This window comes from Aptenodytes patagonicus, chromosome Z (assembly GCF_965638725.1).
Source record: "Aptenodytes patagonicus chromosome Z, bAptPat1.pri.cur, whole genome shotgun sequence".
NCBI lineage: Eukaryota > Metazoa > Chordata > Aves > Sphenisciformes > Spheniscidae > Aptenodytes > Aptenodytes patagonicus.
This window is the reverse complement of record NC_134982.1, coordinates 45,810,083-45,831,416: the sequence shown is the minus strand read 5'-3', so window position 1 is coordinate 45,831,416 and position 21,334 is coordinate 45,810,083. Positions and strand designations below refer to the sequence as shown.

The window sequence follows — 21,334 nt, the reverse complement described above, 5'->3', positions numbered from 1 at the left end:
CGTCCTCTTACGCTTCCTTACTTGCTTAACAAGTCTGTTTTAAGTTAAGCCTTTGCAGCTTATTTCATAGCAGTGAGAAAGAAAGGAGTACAATGACTACAGCTGTACACTGTAACGGGAAGTTGTTCTTCTGTTTAATTTAGAGGGAGGTTTAAAATAAAACCTCTCCCTAACTGAAGTCTATTTATACCTTCTTCACAACTACTCTACCTTGATGTTACTTATCATCAAACATTAATACTCTAAAAGCTCTGACTTGAAGTAGGCGACGCTGAGAAATGTAATTTGCCTGCCTGCCCTTAAGAATATCCACCCTGTTCTTTAACTGAACGTTTTTATTGTAGCACAGAAGAAAAACATCCTGACTCATGGCTGGCTGAAGTCATGTGAGGAGCTTGGAAGCACACCACAGCGAAGTGTAGCACCGCCAAAACCTGGCTGCATAGTACCCAGTCAGATCACAAGTAGCAGCTCACAAATACCGATTGCTCCCTCTAAACCAAAACCTCAGCTGCCTGCAGTACTGTTCGCTTGATAATACTATAGCATTCTGCCTCTCCTTCAGTAAGTCATCAGTAAACAATATTTGTTTTCAGACCTTTAATTTCATCTCCCCTTCGTAAACTACTGATTAATTCTAATAAAGGCATTCAGGATATCACACCTACTGACTGCACCTTGCAACCTACAATAACACATTCATCTCAGCACACTTCAGCAGCTATTGAATAACGTCACACACTCATACTTCACCACTTCTGCAACATTCTGGAAAGGATATTTTAAAATCCTATCGTAAAAGAGTTAACTCCTCCTTAAAGTTCTCCTTTAAGAGGGTGGTCTTCACTTCTGCTCATTACACATGGGGAAGACTACGGATACAGCCTGTATAATGTCAGTAAAGCAACCTCTGAACTGCAAGAGCATGAGAAGAGAAAGCAGGGTCTGCTCTTTAAAGTGGTCTAGATTATTTTGTGCCTCAATAGCTCAAAAAGGGATTTCAATAGCTCAAAAAAGGATTTCACTCTAACTTTCAAATCTTTTCTTTAACTGGAAAAAAACTGGTCAGCAGCAGTATGCCTTCCTAACTTACTTGATTTACTCTATTTCCTCTGGATTAATGTATGTTAAGGTATACTACCCCATTTGGAGCTATAAGGACATGCTGGAAAACTAGCACGCACTAGTCTGAACAGCATACATGCAAGCAAATAACACTGTAATTCAGCTCCAGAAGTATTTCTGTTGCCAGAAATCTCCCTTTATTGGAAACATATTTTTTTAACACTACAAAAAATAAATCAATTATATGTTTAGCACTGATTCATACAGCTGGGAAAAAAGTTTTTAAAATTAATAAACATTCCCTGGTGAAATGTTTCTGAACTTTGGGAAAACTTTATACTCCGAGTTATTTTTTCACAGAATCTTTAGGGAAAAAGGCAGCACACTCCAGACATTGAACTGTCAGTAGATGAATTACCATTTAATGACAGGTCACATATGTCCCTAGTCTACACTACTGCGAGAGCTGTATGGTAACATCAACAATTAAACACTGCAAAGTTCCCCAGTGCTGTATTTTCTTACAAACTCAAATGTCAGACCAAGTTCATCAACAGGTATGCTAAAACTTAGGGGCATTTTCAGCACACCTGGGCTGATTTATGATTATGCATCAAAATCATGCAAAATTTTTAAGTTTGACACAATACTTGATGAAACTTGGCAGATTCAAATGGGTTTCATTTGCAGCCCCTCTGAAACCAAATTTAAAATAATGCTCAAACTCACATAGTTTGAAAATGAAGCATAGAGCTACACATATCAGGAATGCCAGGTTTCAGACAGATATAGGGACCAATGATATAATCTCCGCTCAACCAAGAAATCTTTCTACACAGGACCAAGCTGCCCCTACAAAGGAAAGTCTAACAGCAAGCAATGAGCATGATATAGACACCTACAAGCAACAAGTTCTCTACAGATATACAGGCTTATTCCAATTATTTTATTGTATTTTGCTGTCTCCATCTGGTACCATCGGTGCCAGATTTCATCAGGCCAACTTCAAGAAACAGAACTTCTACTGCTAAAAGAGCACGCCATAACTCGGGAAAGAGGCAGTGTGTCGAGTTAGTCCACTGTGGACTTACCTAGCATTCAGCAATTTTACAAACAGGTGCTCGACTCCTTGGCTGTCTGGTGTCTCCTGACAAATTCTGAGCAAGTGCTGTTGTGGTATTTTTTTTAAACTGCAGATCACTCTGTATTTCACAAAGAGTGAAAAACTGATTGCCTTCAGTCATCCTTTTGAGGTTTTCTTCCTCCCATTTAGAGTATTTAACCGTGAGTCACAGAAGACTACAGGAGGTAGCTCTCCACGTTCCAGTACAGCAGCTCTGGAGCTGACATAATTAACTCTGGGACCTTTCTTTACAGCCACAGGGACGCCCATTTTTTGAGCAAATCCCTCACTAGCATATCCCACATTCAGATGACACACTGTTCAGGGCAATCTGGAACTCAGCATCTCACAGCCAAGGTCACAGATCATTGTTACCTTCAAGAATTCCCTGTTCTTGATGTGTGGCTGCGTCAACTGCCAGGAAACAGCTGGACTCAGACATTCTGCTCTGTGCCAATATACTATGATTATCCAATTAGTAGTATCCAATTAGTAGTACACAGTTGCCATTGGGAATTGCTTCTCTAAAGCCGTCATCCCGAACAAGTAGTGCCAACCCACCAGCTTAAAGCAGGAGAAAGTGGGAATTCAGTGGAGATCCCAATCTTGTTTTGGCACTGCAGGAGCGGATCCATACTTTTGCTTATGACTACAACTCCCTGGGAAATGGAAAGCCCACGGTTTTCCAGCCAACCTTAGTTCCCTCTTTACACTATGCAAACATGAAGGCAAAAGTAAAAATAAATGAATATGTCTGCAATGCAGAGTTTAAGGAAACAGTTACTATATTTAGAGGCAGGGAAAACGAAACGTAATGCACCCTTGGGCTTACTTACGTTTCTGGTTTGGCTTCAAGGTGTTTGTTCTGTTCTCTTCAAATAGCAGACTACCAAATGAAGCAAACTCTCCAGACATTTCATGCAGCTTTCCAGATTTAAGATTCATGCCCTTGACGAGCTCCACCTTCAGAATTACTTCCCTAAAATGCATGCAAAGCTTATTTAACTATTTTCCCCATTCAGAGACCTGTCCTCCCCCTTTAGCTCCATGAAGTTCGTACGTTTGATATTTCACCAAGACATAAAGTTTTGACATTTCTCCAGAGGACAACTGACAGCTACAGTCTAGCTTTTCCTTAGCAAAGATGTTTTGGAAATGTTGATATTCCTTGATATAGTCAGGAAAAAGTATCAGCTGGCCAGACAATGACCTATTTATTCAAAAAGATATGTCTTAATCACTGACCTTATACTTATCTACACAACACGTTTCATCCACTGTGTATGAAATCATCTCTGTAGACTGTTAGGAAGAGGCTTAAACTCCTGTAGCATCCCTTTATAATATATACACTAAAAATCACACATTAAATAACATACAAAAGGAGAGTAGTGAATGTGGCTTTTCATTAGTTCTCGATAGAAAGCAGACGTAAGACTAATCTTTTGGTTTTTCATTATTTGGCTTTCAAGGAAGAAAGGGCATCTCAAAGGAATGAATAAATACAAACAAATATATGTGACATTTCTTTCTCCTGCAGAACCACCTAGTGCGGTGACTCTTCAAAGACTAGCAACACAACCACTCTCTTTTTCAGCACTTGCATACACCACCTCTGTAGCTGTCACTGGCCTTGGTGCAAATCAGAATGGCAAAACATCAGTTCTGTAACAGCACAGTAAGATTGATCCTAACCATCCTCTATATGCATCTTTTCAGGTCCCTCAGTGAATCAAAACATTAAAGCATCTTGGTTGATGTCAAAACTTTTCAATTCTCTTCTTTCCAGGCGCCCATGCTCAGGCAATGACTTTGTGGAAGGGATGTCTTAAGTGAATTGTATGTCCTCCAGAGTTAGATAAGCACTTGTTGACATAAATCAGTATGCTTCACAACATTTTAAATCTTTTTCCTATCCCCAGGTTTTGACATGTTCAATATTCCCTGACTCTTTGATTCAAAATAAGAAATTCTCTCTGGTATTCCCTCTGAGGTCAGTCTTCCCGCCACATATATTATTTCCACTGTTTGACATTAATACTTGGCTTTATTCAGTTTAAAATTACTGGCTCTTGGAACGTCAAATACTCTGTTCAATCTGTTCTGATATTCACTGGATTGTTGACATATGTCCATACCTGCTACACTGTTCACTGTCTCATTCACTGCATGCAATACACCTCATGCCAAATACAGATCAAAAGGTAGCACTTCCAAACAACGGAGTGAAACTGCAAAACTTGAAGCCATCTATCCAGGAAAATCCATCTATATCCTGTTAACACATTAAATTTGCTGAATAATTTGACTCCTGACATCTCAAACAATATTCCCCTTTCCATAAGCCAGCAAAAATTTTCCTTCTTCTGTTTTTATTTAAGTCTTGAGAGTCTACATGTGGTCATAATCTCTACCCTTTTTCTCTGCAATTATTACATGGAGAACCCAACTGGTAGATGTTTTTCCATTCTTCAAATGATACCATCTGCTGCCATGGTTCACAACTGATTTCCTAGCCTCTCTCCCAAGACCTGTGAAACATCTTGTGTAGCCCTGACCACAGATCTGTGTCTTCTCCAAGCCGTATCTTGTCTTTTAATGGAAGACATACATGAATACATCTTCACATTATGTTACCAAAGCATTCCAAAAGGGTTATGGGTTGTCTTTTTGACTTTCGATGATATTGAGTCTCTTGATGTTCACCTCACTCTTCTAGGCCCAGAACAGGTTGCCACCTTCTGTATGTCAACACCAATCTTAGTATTTATATTTACCCAATGCATTTTTCAGAAAGCATTTCAACAGCATTAAAATTGCTTCTTTGCTAAAGCCTTTCAGAGGCTCTCCTCACTCTTCCACATTTATGTGCTCTTCCCAGTTCCCCATTTCACCTTCTTTTATCACATTTATTTCCATTCTGTTCTCTGTCCTGTACAGTCCATTTCTCCTCATTTTAATTGGGCGTTCTTTCAAATTGATAGCTTCTTCCATTAGCATTCCTAAAAAAAGCACTTTCTCTTCACTTGAGGAATCCTGTTCTTCACTTCATATAAGTAGTTTCTTACTTGCACCGCATATATTAACATAATGATGTGTTTATTACACTTTCTGCACATTTGTCAGTATCCAGAGTATTTCGAATACTCGTGCTGACTGCCACATTGCTGCCACTGTTTCCGTAACCTTCCATGTTCCTGTACTTGGCCAGTTTGATTTTTGGGAAATTCTCTCTTGCAATGGTACATGCAGACAAGTGTTCTGTGTCTGTCTTTCAGGTTTCTCTTTGTATTTCTGTTCGGTTTGCTGCCTGACATATACGTATTGCCTCTTCTAGAGTGAGATCAACTTTACTTAAAAATGCACTCATGGTTGTCTTTATTGCTGTACTTTAGGAAAATACACTCTTTTGTAAGCATTAGTTTTCCATTTTAACGTAATTACAAGTCTTAGATCATCTTCTCTACCATTCTCTCCTAGAGTTCAAACTAAACTCACCCTGCACGTATCTCTTTCACACATCTTTTCCTACAGTAGTCTTCAAACTTCATTATTTCTGCAAAGCCGCCTTCTCCTTACCCACTACTACTTTCATAGCATTCTTCATTTACCTTTACAGCTTCTGTCCTTGCCACTGCTTATATTTTTCTCATCCGCCGGCCTGTCTTTCCTTATGGCTCTCATGACCACACCACATCGCTGTATACGCCTTTCAGCACTCCTCCAACCTACACACCTTCGCAGCATTCCCCCCACCCCAGGATGTGCGTGGTGAAGGTAAAGTAAGTGTTCACCTGCAATTATACAAGATCAAGCAGACCTTTCAATGATAGCTCCAACTGTTAGGACTCTCACCTCCTAAACCTTTCATTTGAGATAGCCACTGTGAAGAGCAAAACTGCTTCAAGTTAAACCGTTCATTAAAAGTCGTAAGAATATGCAGAAGTGCTCTACAGCAGGCGAAAACTACGCATGCAATCAGACCAAGCAAACAGAAGGAACAACTGCCCTGTCTCCAGGCAGACAGGAATGCCATGGAGTGTTGGGAGGAACGGTCAGGGCAGGAAGATCGACAGAGTCGTACTTCCACCCACACCCACCTCCAGGACAAGTGGTATCTATTTCTGCAGCTGTGCCACCTAGGTCCACATCCCCCAAATTACAAAGGCTCCAAGCAACAAGACAGTCCAGGATCTGCAGTGATGTCTAGCGCAGAAGTAGTATCCAGCATTAATATTTTTCTATTTAGGTGCCTTAATGTCACATGTGGATTTGTGCCAATTCAAAATGTTTGTAAATCTATTTGAATTTAACCTGAAAAGTTTAAAATTTTGTGTATAAGTATAAATATGTGTGCAATACACAGTCTTCAAAAGATACTTATATTGCTACCACTCTAAACTGTAAAATACTTCAGCATATGTTTAAGTACATTGCATGTACAGTTAGTCCCATGAAGTCAACAGAACTGCTCCCAGCAGGAGAGTACAGTGTATGTGTTTACCAGGTGAGGAACACAGTATGCGTAATGTGTTTGAAAACCTGTGTCTAAAAATTAGGCAGAGGCAAGACTGGAAGGAGGAGTAGGAGATGAATATGCAATAGACTATTCACCCACCTAGCAGGGGGGGTTGGAGGGGGGAAGGAATGTCACCTTCCTGAACTAGATCCATATTCACCAAATAGATTCACCTGTTTAAAAAAAAAAAAGACACGTCTGTGTGAGGTAGAAGACAACAGATTTGGAAGAAATGCTGGAAATAATGCTCCAGTAGCGTCCAGGAGTACCAGGTTCAATTCCTTCCTCTCCCTAAGGGAATGTGATCCCAGTCTCTCAGAAGATACCATGCTATAAAGCAACCACAGAGAGGGCAGTCTCAACCTTACCTGTTCACACTGTTCTAATTTTTGCCGTAATTGAACACTCAGCGGAGCAGGACCCAGCTGTCTCACTACACAAATAAGCGTCACAGTTGCTTAGCTAAACAGACTGCCCTGCTCCCTGACCCAAAAGTACATTTAAATACTCCACGCCAAGTAAGGCGACTCAGACAGGAAGAACCACGGCAAGCCCACATCTGTACACCATACAGGACCATAACACATACGCTGCCATGCAAGACCTTGGTTCAGACCCATGCTCTGCTTCAAGCAGAGCAGCTCCCCACATGGGCTGCTGAAATGGTTCACCTGGGACCACACCAACAGCTTACTCCACAGCGTGACCCTGCTCGCTAAAAGGAAGGTTTAGGTTTTTCCACTCACCCCAGTGAACTAAGTCCCCAAGGTTTTCTTATACTCAGTGGAGAGAGAAGGGGACACCTCCATCGGGTAATTTGCAGGAGGAACCTAATTTAGGCTCCTGAATCACTTCCTGGAAGAAGCAGGCTCTCCATTGCTGGCAGGAGAGTAGCCAGCTGAGTTAAGTGCCTTCGCTACATAGTTCGTAGGAGTTGCCAGATTCTAAATGCTGAGGCCTGGGACAGTCCCAGACATGATTAGCAAGTCTAGTGCATGACACCCGCAGCACATGCTGTGAAAAGTCTCCCAGTCCATGCCCAGTAAGTCTGACATGCCCAGTATGTGCACATGATTTATCCACATATGCTCGCTGTGCCGTCTGGCATTCAGAAAATCAGACAGTTGTTGCAGAAGAATGGGAAAAGTCACGTCCTATACACTCTTCATATGGAATACAGCATCTGATTGTGCAATGTGGGACATACGCACTTCACAGGATATCTGCTGAATACAGCCTGAATTATTTTTACATGTATGGTTAGGAAATAAAAAAGGTAAAAATAATTTCATTTAAATCTAAAACTGGAAGATTTCTTTTGGCTCAACTGTCAAAACCAAGAGGAAAAATAGGTAACTTGCCCAGCCCCAACTAAAGCTCTATGGACAGACTCTTCCATAAGGAGCTCAGAAGTGTTGCCATTTCACTGCTTTCCTGTTTCACCAATGGACTAACTTTCATTAATTTATTGCTCTTTTACTTATACATCAGACAACTGTATACAGTGAATCATACATCCTCTATGGATCCAGCACAAGCTCCTGTCGTGACTGCAGCTGCTACTGTTTTGTACACGGAGGTGCAGGTTCATTTCAATACAGAATTATCTAAAACTTCATAAAAGACCCCTCTAAAATAATCTCAACTTCCTCTTGCCTCGACATGTTTAGTCTTCACACAGTAGGAAAACACTTGAGATCCAAGAAAAGCCGCAAGTCAAAAACACATCAAATAATGGAGCAACAGGCCCCTTCTCTTCCAAACTTGAAACAGGCAGGAAAATACTTAAATCAAAGTTCTTTTCATCCTTCACATGTGTCCTCTAAACTACTCTACTCTGGTGAAACGATAATTCCATCCAGTTTTGCCACTGACTTTAACAAGGCCAGAATATCAACCTCAGCTTCCCCCTGAAATAAAAGGCATCTAAGTACCTTGCTTGATCAGGACCAGCAGGCTTAGCAAAAGACTGGTTCAAGTCACACCATTCAGAGATTACGATCTCTTAAACTGCCTCTGAAAATGCCTTGGGCCTTGGGCCTGCCTTGTTCCACTTTCTCTTCCTTCTGCAAAAAAATGTCATTTCTTCAGGCCTTGTCCAGGAACAAAATATTGACCTGAAATCTGATCTTCAAGAATGTATCCTACCGATGACAACACAAGCCAGAAACAAGAATAGCTGAATTGGTATTAAATATATTTAAGTTTCAGCTATAACTTCTGTCGATGATCAACACTCAATGCAGGTCATTTTCTTCCAGGAAAATTAAAAAAAATGCATATTCACAACAGAATTTCCATGGCATGGCTCCTTTCCCATAAGTCCATTATGATTGTTCAATGTTATGGTTAATAGTAGCTATGTAAGAAACAGGATCTCCATATGCATATTTCAGGAGGGAGAGTAGTTTGGTTTGCTTTATGCAGTTTCTGAAAATATAGGCTCACAATCGAACAGGAATTAAGGTGCATCCTGATTATATTTGATTTTCATAGCAGCTATGTGCCTACATACATTTGGATTAAGAGATCTTAGCAAACACAAACAGCATCCAGTAACAGAGCATATTCACATCCCAGGCAGTAGAGGCATGTGGCTTTCAAACCTCTACGAATTTACTTTTCCATCTGAAATGCAAGTAAATTAATAAATTTATACAATTGGTGCTTCACTTTTTAAAGGACAGTTTTCAAAGAGAGGTTTTCCAGATGTAACAAGCTAAATATACATTTAACATCAGTAAAGGATTGAGATGGTTTTAGAGTTCTCTGCTCCGTTTTTCATCTTTTATTACTCTTCATTATCTGCTACGCTCATCCAGCTTGGGCAAGGATATTTGGATGGCCACCTTCATTGACATATTGTTAAGACATTCTTGCAGTGACAGATGACAAACAGGGGAGGGAGAGAACTGCAATCCAAAAAGAACGGGGGTGGGGGGTGGGGGGGTGTCCCTCTAACTTTAAAACAAAATCCAAAATGGAGAAATAAGGCCCTTGTTTAGTTATGTAAAAGTTTTTGCTTTACAATGATTTGGGATCTAGAATCTTGCTAAGCTACTTCCTCCCTTACACTGTCAGCATAAAAATAATAAAGAAAAAATAGAACCTGAGAAATCTGGAAAATGCCATCCTAAAGATATCACAGGCTGCGCTGCCAGGCTCTCTGTTTTCTCATTAGTATGGAAAGAAGTGGAAGTTTCTTGAAAGCAACGTGTTCAAGACCAAATCCTTGAATTCATACAAATGGCTTTCATTTTAGTATATAAATCCCAAACGTCTCTTAAAACTCTTGAGTGACCAGAGACATAAAGGGAGAGGCAGTGTTCTGCCAGCCCAACACTTCGCAATGCTGAGCCCCTCCTGAAGGATGCTGTCCTCCTCCAGCAGGAGCTGTTTCATCTCAGCCTGCCAAAGACAGCCCTAGTGGAGAACCCGGAGGAGCCCCATCAGTCCTCATCAACCGGAAGGACAAGGACTAAAACAAGCTATACAAAAGGTTTCCTGAGAGCAAAAAAAGAACCCCAGTATATACAAAACCCAATGCTTTGTGATATTTGGAGTATTTTTAGAGCCTAGAAATTACAAAACTGATTTTCATAATGCTTACTTTCAACTCACCTTAACCAATTACCCAGATCCTTAAAGGAGGATTTAAAGAAAAAAAAGGACAAATTCCTAAAAGCAGCAGTTATACCACTACTGTCCAAAACCCTGTTAATAATTTGTAGCCTGATGCCTCATGTTTTATTGTACAATTCCAAGTCACCAGAAATAACTTTTCAATCCAGCCAAGCCATGCAATGCTGCACAGCCAAAAGTTGTTTTGAGGAGGAAGGGGCTGGGGGTTGAGGAGCCTTGTGGACAGTTTTATATTATATTAAATCTACAACAACCTAGAAAGCTAAAATGAAAGAGACCCAAAAAAACAACAGTTCTGAGCTTCATTTGAATTTAAACATGGCTTTTTTTAGCACAAGTCTCACATGACTTGTTAAATAATTTACTCTATAAATTACTTATCCTGTCTTATTTATTAACAATTCTAGAGTGCTTTATATAACTGCATTAGAAATTTATTTTGTGGTTTTGAAATGTACGCAATACACAATCGCCTCTCTTTTAATAGGCAAGAGCTTAAAAGTCACCTACTATTTTGTTGGCAAGCAGTTCTTCCTGAAATACACCAATTAATTTCAAACCCCATTCACCTGAATAATCATAAGTCAATATATTCATGACTTGATACCAGAAGTGTGAAAGTAGGCCAGGAATGTACTTGCACTGCAAGAAGACACTGAAATCAAAGTCTTTGAAGAGTCATATACACTGAGATATACTAACAATACATGTTACTTAATGAGAAAATACTAGACCAGACCTTTTACAAGAAGTCCTGAACACTTTAAAAATTACTCATTTACTATCCTATTAATATTTTTGCCTGAGTGATCTCACCAAGGACTACTTATTTGCTATTGTGACTACAATGCACAGATTTAACAACACTTATCTACTGATTTTGCTCTCACCACTCTTGGTCCTTGGCTCTTAATGTGAGTTTCAATGACTGATATCATAGTATCATGCAGGATCTCACTCTGGAGTTCAATTTATCTCTAATAATATCAAAACTACCAAACAATTATTATGATTAAGCTCTGCTATGATAAGCAATTTTAGCACTGGCACATGTTTTCCAGATAAAGACCAGCCCACGTCAGCACCCTAGCCAATAGGACGAATCTAAAATCTTGTTAGAGACAGAGAATTTTCAAAATCTGTCTTTCATTCACCTTAATAGAAAACCGTGCAAAAACAGCTAGGAAGGGAAAGAGTAAGGAAGATGACTAAGAAAAGCACCAGGCATAAATACTCTTATGCCCTCCCACACCAAGTTTCAGCAGCTGGCCCTCACAGGGCTGATGCAGAAGTGCTCTAGGTGTCTTTCTGCTGCGCTCAGTAGATTTGGATGGGGGATCCAACCAGGAATCAAGAAACAGCTGGACTGGCAGGAGAGTGTTTATTAAGCTCTAAACTGCAATTTGCCTAAGGGCCAAAACAGAGCTGAGGCACCTGGGTAATCAAGTGATGGAGGCTGCCTGATGCCTGGGACCACCCCAGCTTTCTCTCCCACCTCTCGGAGCCAAGGGGAAGCCCTCGCTGCCCACTGACATCCTGCCTGCTGGTGCCATCCACCTGGCCCGCAGCCAACCCTCTGCACCACCATGGGTTTCACATGCCCACCCTAACCATGCAGTTAACCCAACACTCCCAGTGCATATGGCCCAGGTGAGGATCTTGACTCAGCCCACATGCCCCGGGCGCCTGTGGATGTTTTACCTAGGACTGCAGGATCCACTCCCGTCAAGAGCAGGATATAAGCAGCATACGAAGGATTGGTTTCAACAGACACTCAGGAAATACATGGGAATAAATTACTAGAAATTAACCGTCTTATGCTCTTCTCACTCTTATTTATACCAAGAGTAATTCTACCAGAGACCAATGGAATTGTGCTCCTGTATCTATAGAGCCCATAAAAGAAAGATCAGGCCTGAAGCTTCCCAAGTAAAATGCAATGCCCCAGCCTCTTAAACCTGTTTCTTAGCTAGAATAAAGCAAAGTGTGTGGTGTTAAAAAATGTTTCCACAGCCTGTATCTACCATATTAGAACCGCTTCCCTACATATCTACTGTTTACTGAGTTCCCACAATGAAATAACGTGACAGCTACTGCAGGCCAATTTTTAATTTATGCCTATAAACTAATTAAAGATCCTCTGTATTTTATGTTAAAAGTACGCATGAAAAGGCCATCTTAAATACGTGCAACAGCATCTCCTGAGAAATCCATGACTCAAAATTATTTTTAGATCACCAAACACAACAACGTGCAATGTCACAGAACGATACAGTAAAAACTGGAAAGAACTGTAAGGACAGTGAAAATGAAAACCAAAAGCATCAATGCAAAATGACTAGACATGTTTTAAGTTGATCATGGCTGGAATACATATTTACATATGTGTTTTCTCCTCTGGCCTTTTAAACAGAGTTTAAATTCTAGGGGGAAATTGCTCTGTTACCTCCAAATTGAAAGTACCGGATAACAAGGCTAGCAAAGCCTATGAAAATGAGCAGAGATGCATAGCTCAAAGCATTTTTTTTTTAATTAAGCAAACCACAGAATATTAAACAAACATGTGAAACCACAACTGCTGTAACAATTCAGAAAGACTGTTTCTTTACCATAGGTCCTAAAAATCTACCAAAGGTAGACTGTATACAAGTAGTAGAAATGAATGTCTCCAGCTTTTTCCCCAAACACTCGCAGGGAAATGCAGCAAATTGACCAGCAAACTGCAGAAGGGTAGCATGAAGGCTAGACTTTAATCTAAAATCACACAGTATTTCACGGTATTTTTATATTGTTTCTAAAGGAAACTGAAAAAGAGAAGAAGGATGGAGAATGCAAACAGTGAGAAATAGATTTTGGGGAAAATATTCTGTTATCTTTTACATTAAAAATGCCATCGGAAACAATGCAAAAACAACAGGGATTGGGAAATATGGAGATGGACAAAACAGCTTTAGAAGGCTTTTTTCCTCAGATCTGTCATCTACAAGTCTGGTATCCAAAATTTTTTGCTCAGCAAGAGCCTTTGCAGCTTTTCTCAGGCAACGTATGTGGACGCCACAGAGTACAGAGCTGTGAAATGATGCAGGATTGAACACAGAAAGCTACAGAACTCCCTCACTGAATATAATCTGCAGGCAAACGAGGATGGAAGCAACGCATGGGTAAGAGAAAAAAAAAAACTTTTTGCACCATCCTCACTATTGACGACGGTTTCCTAATCCTCCAGCACTTGCTCAGAGACAGCACAACGCTCATTCCTCTGCAGGCTCAGTATTTTCTCCTTCCAGCCGCCTTACTGAGAAGGGCAAAGCAAGCTCGCATGCCTACGGCCAGAGCAGGGAAGATAGTATGCTGTCCCTTCCACCAGAATCTGCCGCATCCCCTCCTTTTTTTTTTTCCTCCCTTTTTGTTTTTGGGTTTGGTTTGTTTTTTTTTTTTAATAGAAAAAGAGTATAGGAGAGATCTGAGGGAGGGGAGGAAGCCACCCACCAAAACTCTCGGTTCACAGGAATAAACTGAGGGAGCGAAAGTAAAAAAATAAACAGAATAAACCCCCCCTTCCAGACCTGCTGCCGCCGCGGAGGTGAGGTCTGGGCGGTGCGCGCCCCCCGGCAGCGGCCGGGGCGGGCGGCGGCACCCCAGCGCGCCCTCCCGCCCCCCGGCTGCCCCGCCGTCCCGCAGCGGCCGCAGCGGCCGGCGGCGAAGCCCCGCGCCGCCCTCCCGCCGCGCCGCCCGCCCCGCTCCCCGGGAACCGCATCGCGGGCAATTAGGATTCATCATCTAAATGGGCTCGCAGCGGTATCTCTGGGAAGTCTCGTCCAAATTAAATCACACCGGGCTTTTAGGCTTCCAGTCACCGCATCTGCCCGCGGAGCAAGTGCCCTTCGGCGCGGGGAAGTTCCCCGCCGCCCGCCGCCCCCTCCCGCAGCGTCCCCCGGCTGCTCCGTCCCGCCGCCCCCGCGCCCGGGCTGCGGCCGGGCCGGGCCCGGGCCGTACTCACATGTCGGTGACATTGTCGCCCTCGGCGCTCCGCTGCGGCACGGGGAAGGAGGCGATGCCCGGCGCCGGCTCCGCGCACCAGATCCGCCAGGAGCTGCAGCGGCAGGACGCGGGGCAGCCCAGCGCGCCCCGCCAGCAGCCCAGCACCAGGCAGCACAAGCCCCACAGCCGCGCCAGGCCGGGCCCCGGCCTCCGCCGCCAGGACACCATGCCGCCCCCGCTCACTCCAGCGCTGCCCCGACGGCCTCCTCCTGCTCCTGCTCCCGCCGCCGCCGCTGCCGGGGCGCACGCCCGGAAGGTGCGCAGCCTTCCGCGCCGCGGGCGGGCACCCCGCGGCCGAGGCTCACATGGGCGCGCCGCGCCGCAGCCGCCCCGCGCCGCTGCCCGCCGGGGGGCTCCGCGGGGCGGCGGGAGCCGGAGCCGGGCGCTGCGGCGGGACTGGGGCGGAGAGTGGCGAGCGCGGCCGCCGGCGCGGCGCGGCACCTGCCCCCGGCCCCGCGGGCGGGCGGACAGCGGCGCCGCCTGCCCCCGCGGCGGCTCCCGATGATGCTGCAAAACGCGCGGAGCGGCGGGGGCAGGTGGCGGAGGCTGCGCTCCTACCTGCGGGGGCTCGGGCGACCGCTGCCCGCCGGAGGGAGGGCGGGCGGGGAGGCAGGCGCAGCCCGCAGCAGCGGCGGCGGGGCTCGGGGCGCCGTGCTCGCCGCTTTACGCACCGTCTCCTCCTCCCTCCAGCTGATAATAAAGCAGCCCCGGCTCCTGATCCAGCCCAAGCCGGGGAGCTGCCGGCAAAGTGACGTGGGGCTGACGCAGAGAGGGGCAGAAACTCCACAAAACGAGCCTGAAATCCAAAAAGAAAAAAAAAAAGGACAAAAGCAACAAGGGAGGGAGGAGGGGGGAGGGGGAGAGAAGGGAGGGTGCCGAAGAGGAGATACCAATAGGCAGGCTGCGCCTGAGCCTTCAGACGCACGCACTCATATACACACAGATGCGCGCACACACACGCGCACACACACACATACGCACACGCGTCCGCGCGCGCCCCGCGGGATGGGGAGCGCCCCGCCGCCGGTGCGGACGGTCCGCCGCGCCGGGCGCAGCCGGGGACACCTTGCCGAGGGGCACCGGGCATCCCCGCCAGGGCGGGATCTCGCCATCGGGTGGTAAACGGGGATGTTGTGAGAGCTTCGGGAGGCGACGGATGGGCGACCCTAAAACGCCTTGTCCTTCCCTTAACAGCTCCGCGGTCGGGGATGTTTTGCGGTTTCCTCCCCCACGCCCCCGGCTGCGGGTTTTCCGCAGCCATGCCGGTGCGCGGGAGCCCGCCGCAGTGCCGGGCGCTGGGCGCTCCGCAGGCGCCACCGCGCGTCCCGCCGCCGCCATGCAGCGCGCCCCCGCCTACACCCCCACCGCGCCCCGCTCCGCTCCGCGCCGCCCCGGCCCCGGGGGGTGAGCGGCTGCAATTAGCGTGGGGGGTTAATTCACCCACGACCGCCCTATGGACCAGTACAGTGCCCGCTTCATGGGGGGAGGGGAGGGAGGCAAGGAGTTACCATTTCCGTGCATCGAGGTTGAGGCAGGTCTGATTCACACATGTATATCACATACTCGCAGGTGCAAAGAGCGGCTGGCCTGGGAAATTTGGCCTAATAATGGTGTTCTTCCCTTGCCGTTTCTGCGACTGTGTTGCTTCTGTCCTGGTAAATGACAGGCAGTCCTTGCTTCGTGTTGGCAGGCTGTTTACTTGCCTCTGTACCATTATATCCAAAGATGGTGACGGTCCTTTCTTATCTAATTACCTGAGCTGAGTATTTTGAAATGAGTAAATCAGGGTAAATTAAAGAAAGAAAGGCTACAGAATTTTTGTCACAAAGGTACAGAACAAGTAGTCAATACACTGTTAGAAAGTGCTCAGGAATCAATTTGGCATGGCACTTATTAATTGAAAGCACACTCCGTTCTTTCTGCATTTGCTCAGGCTACAGAAAAATCCAGTTCTTACTGGGTGCATTCATAGGCCTGGAATAGTCACAGGCAGGGTTGTTTTTGCTTTCAGAGAACATCCTGCTAAGAAAGTCATAGCCATACCAGCTGAAACATTGATTTATACCTCCCTATAAGGCAATGAGCGAAGACAAGGTAAAGAGACGTAATTGAAAATATTGGCAATCATGCTATCATATTTAAACCAAATTTATTTGAAATTCAAGTGAAATTATTATATAGATACATTTCTTCTACTCAGAATACATCTCTTCCTTACCAAGTTCAGCACTTTGTCCTTTCTAAATAAAACACAAGGAAGATCAAGAGAGTCCCAAGGAATAACAAAGCCACACGATGCAGCATAAAAACATGGAAGGTCCATAAAAAATACTATTCAAGTACAAGGCATTTTGTCTACAAGTAAAACAAAATTGGAAAAAAGGGCACTAATTGCTTTAAAATAAAATATTTCTCTATTTATAAAAGGATAGCAAGTAAGATAAAAATTTAATGGAACAATTTTCTAGAGGCAAAATAGTTTGGGATTTGGAGGAAAGTATGTAAGAGAAAAAGAGAGACAGAAAAATTAATAGCATAAACTGCAATATGATTCCATTTTCAAAAAACCTTGAGAAAGGTCTCTAATGCAGGACAGAAGTAAAATTTCAAAACCCTGGAAGTTGCTGCAAAACCTGCATTACTGTTCTGCAGCAAGTCTGCTTACAACTTTGAAAAATATGCTTAATTCCCCCTCTCTCTCCTGGATGAACACAAAGACATCAGCTCTTTAAGGCAATAAATACTCATCATAATACTCTAGTGATTTTATGACTATAAGCTCACAGTTGTCTAATCATGTATGGGCACATATTGGACTTTATTTCTTCACAGACATCTTATGTCTCTATTTTCTGTGATTCTAGGACACTGAGAAGTTGTCAAAAAAGTTCCAGGTAAGACCATGCGGTTGGATCAAGCTGGCTAATTAGATAATTCAGTAATGTTGGAAGAGTAAGGTTCTGTAGGTAAGACCTTGACCTCGTAAGGCTGCAGGTAAGTGTTAAACAATGCTAGAGCCCACACTGGAAAGGGGTATTATCACCTGCTGCGGTAAAAGTCAGTTTGTATTTTCTGCAACTCGGATATTTCTCACAAGAGTGTTGCTGAGTTGTACAGTAATCGTTTCTTAGAAGGGTTGGGACTTACCCACATAGATTTCTGCATGACAATGCCAAAAATAACCAGGTGTGAAAACATGTTGGTAAAATACCAAATTCTGTTAAAAATATATTTCCTCCCTAAAATTAGTATTTTATAAAAATAGATTGGGGGCAGAATGTGGGAGGATAAAGTGCAGTATGCTAGAGCCACCAAAGTTGCCAAAATGAAAGCCAGGGAATGCTCCACCAAGAAATACCATTGCTGGCCTACTGGGGGAAACAGCAGCTCTTTCAACAGGCACAGCTAGATGCTTTGGGTCTTTTAATTCTAGATTTACAAAAGGATAGCTGTACAAAGAATTGCTGTGATAAGTTGAGACTTTATTTCTACATAGAAAAATTTTATTTACAAAGGTAACACCGTTCTTCTATGTTTTTTCTCACAGATTGAAGAAAGTAGGAAACATCTGCTCAAATACTTCCTATGAACCATTACTTAAAGGAGAGCCACAACTAAGCGACTAGAGACAAGTAGCTTTCTGGTAATGCTGTGAGCGCAAACATCATCCTGAAGTTGGTAAAACTAGAACAAAGACTTGAAAATATGACAAAGCTATATAGAGTGTGATCAGAGGGCTAGAAAATATGAACTCTGAGTCACAGCTGAAAGAACTGGCTTTCTTCAGTGCGTGAAAGAATGAAGGGAAGCGCAATAACACTCCTGAAATATGTAAAAGGGTGTGCAAAGGGACAGGTAATAAATTTTTTCCTTGTCTATGAGATAGGACAAGAAGTAATGCACTTGATTTACAGCAAGGAAGATTCATTGTCGACATTACAAAAACTTTTGTATGGAAAGGACAGTTAAGCACGACAAATAGATCATCTTGGAGAACACCTGGCACAATAGAGCCTTCTCAGAGCAGGTGAGGTAAGCACTTCCCCAGAGCATGTGAAGGAGAGTCAGATTTGCCTTAGGTAGGTGAAAACAAGTTAAAGACCTCCCAGAGATTCTGTTCCCTTGCAATATACGTTTCTTTGCCCATTTTTTTACTGCTATAGATAAAGTTATGAGAGCACATTCAACTGAATATACTAGAAGCAAAACCTGAAGATGCTGAAATACTCGAAGTGTTTTCTTGAAATTACTGCCTTGAAATTGAGTTTGATCACTCTGAAACTTTAACTCATACACCGTATATAAAGTATCTTGGTATCATAGCATAGAAAGTGTAGTAAATATCTGAAAAGGTGAGAACGTGGATTTCTGGAAAAGAGGCAGGAGCTGAAAATTCCAAGAATCCCTGTGAGAGTACTGTTATTTAGGTGGGGGAATAAGAAATTATACCACAGAGTCTGGGAAAAGGTAAGGGCCACATGATTTGTGTGTGTACTTGGGTATCCTCTCCTGTCCAAAGGAGTGCATACAGAAAGACCAGTCTTACCAAAACTGCGTAGAAATAAACTGCTTACATTTTGCTTACAATTTGGGGATTTTTAGTTGTTACAAGAGGGAGAGCTTGGACAGCTCATGGGAACTCCTGAATTTATCAGAAACCTTTTGTTTTCCAGAGAAATATCCTGATTCCCATGAAAATTTCCACATGAAGATTTTTCTTGCATTCAAGCTAGAACAGTGGTCAGAGACACACAGCTGCACCGTGACCCAGAGCATATGAACTCAAATCTCCAGCATCTGTTGGGCTAATAACTATTCTGACACATACTTGCCGCTCTTCCCTGAGCTCCCACATCTTTTCCCTCAATGACAAAAATTGGCTTCCACACAGCCCGTTTCTGAATCTTCTCCAAACGCAAGGCGCTCTCTGAGCGTCCTAGCCTGGCTTTTGTTATTTCCAGTGTTCCACCTATTTGCAGATTTATCTAGCTACTTGATCATAGCTGATTTTGCACTCCTGAATAATGGAAGCGTTTTTACTTTACCTGTTTCAAGCACTGTTTAGTGCTTATTGGCTTTAAAGTGAAGCTGAATCCTGCCACCTTGTGCTCAAGAAAATTAGCACACCTCTTTATTTTGGGAAGGAGGGAAGAAGGAGGAAGGGGGAAGGAAAAGTTAACTGTAACTACCATGTTTCTAATAAACAAGGAATTAAATGAGGACCTGAGGGTCTAATGGTTGGGTCCAATTCGATATTGCCTGAGGTGTCTACCCGGGACCTCCTCATGAGTGCAACCACTCTTCTAGGGGCATTGTTCACACCACTTTTCACATCCCCACAGGGTTTCAAAGCTGTGGCCTCCCCCGTGACCTAATGAGAGCAAGACACTTAACCCAGCCTCTTGGCCCATAGTCTGTGTCCGTCTGATGGCTGGAGCTATTAATCACAGAGTTCCTGGTAGCCCTTGGTCACATCTGTTTGCTGCGAGAGCAGCGCTACTTTCTTTTCAGCAATAAGCAATCACATCATAGGGTGGAGGGAAGGACCCTCCTCATTTATAACAAAAGTTAGTATTTTTTGAGGGAGCAGTAAAAGTAGTGATTGTAAGGAGCATGGACCTCCCTTTTCTGCTGAAGTCCAAGGTAGCACTCTTTTTTTCTGGCTGACAGGACTCCACAAGTTGCTTTCTGGTAGTGTTATGAGAGCAAACATCATCCCAAAGGTGGTAAAACTAGAACAAGGACTTTAAAAGGATGACTTCCTCCACCCCATGCTTGATTGCCTCCTCTCTGTGTCACTGCAAGCTCCAACCCCTACTTCAGTCTATTTTATCCACCACTCAGAACTGAGTGTCTCTGCAGCCAGCCAAACAGGGCAGCTTGTTGATTCTGCAACTATCCATTTACCACCTTCCGGACACCTTCTGACACGAAACGTAAATGCTGTTTTTACCAGCAAGACATCAGCAACAGGAATCCCAAAGCAGCTGATCAGCTCTAACATTCTGTTTTGCTGGTTTTGTCAAACAGTATTTGTTCAAGTTAAGTTTGTATCAAATGCATGGACTTGCTCAGTTCACAGAAATCGTTTCTCCCTCAGATAATCCAGCTGTCTGTATGCCTGTTTTCGCACGCATATTTTGTTGTGGAAGACATGCTTGTCTTTCGATTACAAAGGTTCAACAGGTAGAAAATGCCAACATAATAAAAATCCAACAGACAGTTGACAGTTTTCTCCCTGTTTAAAAGCAGTCCAAACAAGATTTTTTGGGCAAGATGAGCTGATGATATTCTGAATCCTCCTTTACAGTAATCAGTGAAAAAGAAGAAAAAAAAAAAAAAAGACTACCCAAAAGCCGGTCCCAACACACTAATTAAAAGGATCAGATATCATCTGAAAACTTAGCTATTGGAACATTGCAAGCCAACTTCAGTTGGCATCAGAAGTTACTGAGTTACTGCTACTCTTGTCATTTATTGTTCCCCATTCACATGGACTGCATACCATGAATGTGCATAGCTTGTGATTATGGGGTTAAGATCATTTCAAGTGAGAGGCGAACGTGATTTTTGATTCCTTGTCCTTCTAGGCCAATAGAATGCAATACACTGACCTGGAGAAAGAAAGCTCTGTAGTTTATTGCTCAAGATAGAAATAATTTAATTTATGATGCAGATGCGCTTGTCACGGCCATGCTAGTGTCTCATTCAAACTGAGGTCACATCTCATTATATGGCCTGTTTTTCCAAGGGAAAATATTGCTTGTACAGTTGTGCTTATTGTTGATGGCACAGGCAGGACACAGTAATTCTGTTCCAAAACTACTGATGATGTCTGAGCATGCCACTTCTCACAATGGCATAGAAAAGAGCCATGAGCAGAGATAAGCAGTCAAACTAGTAGAGACCTACAAGGTCAGAAATCAATCGTTTCTGACTGATCA

General features: G+C 43.5%; 1 protein-coding gene across 2 annotated transcripts in view; it reads right to left on the bottom strand.

Annotated features, from left to right (window-relative positions):
- Positions 1-14,676, bottom strand: part of NTRK2 (neurotrophic receptor tyrosine kinase 2) — a 204,989-nt gene extending 190,313 nt beyond the window's left edge. For both annotated transcript variants that reach the window (XM_076362357.1, XM_076362358.1), the window contains exon 1: positions 14,350-14,676. In XM_076362357.1, coding sequence (XP_076218472.1) covers positions 14,350-14,558 — 209 coding nt within the window. In that variant the 5' untranslated portion in view covers positions 14,559-14,676. The remainder of the gene's footprint in view (positions 1-14,349) is intronic.
- Between the last annotated feature and the right edge of the window lie 6,658 nt (positions 14,677-21,334).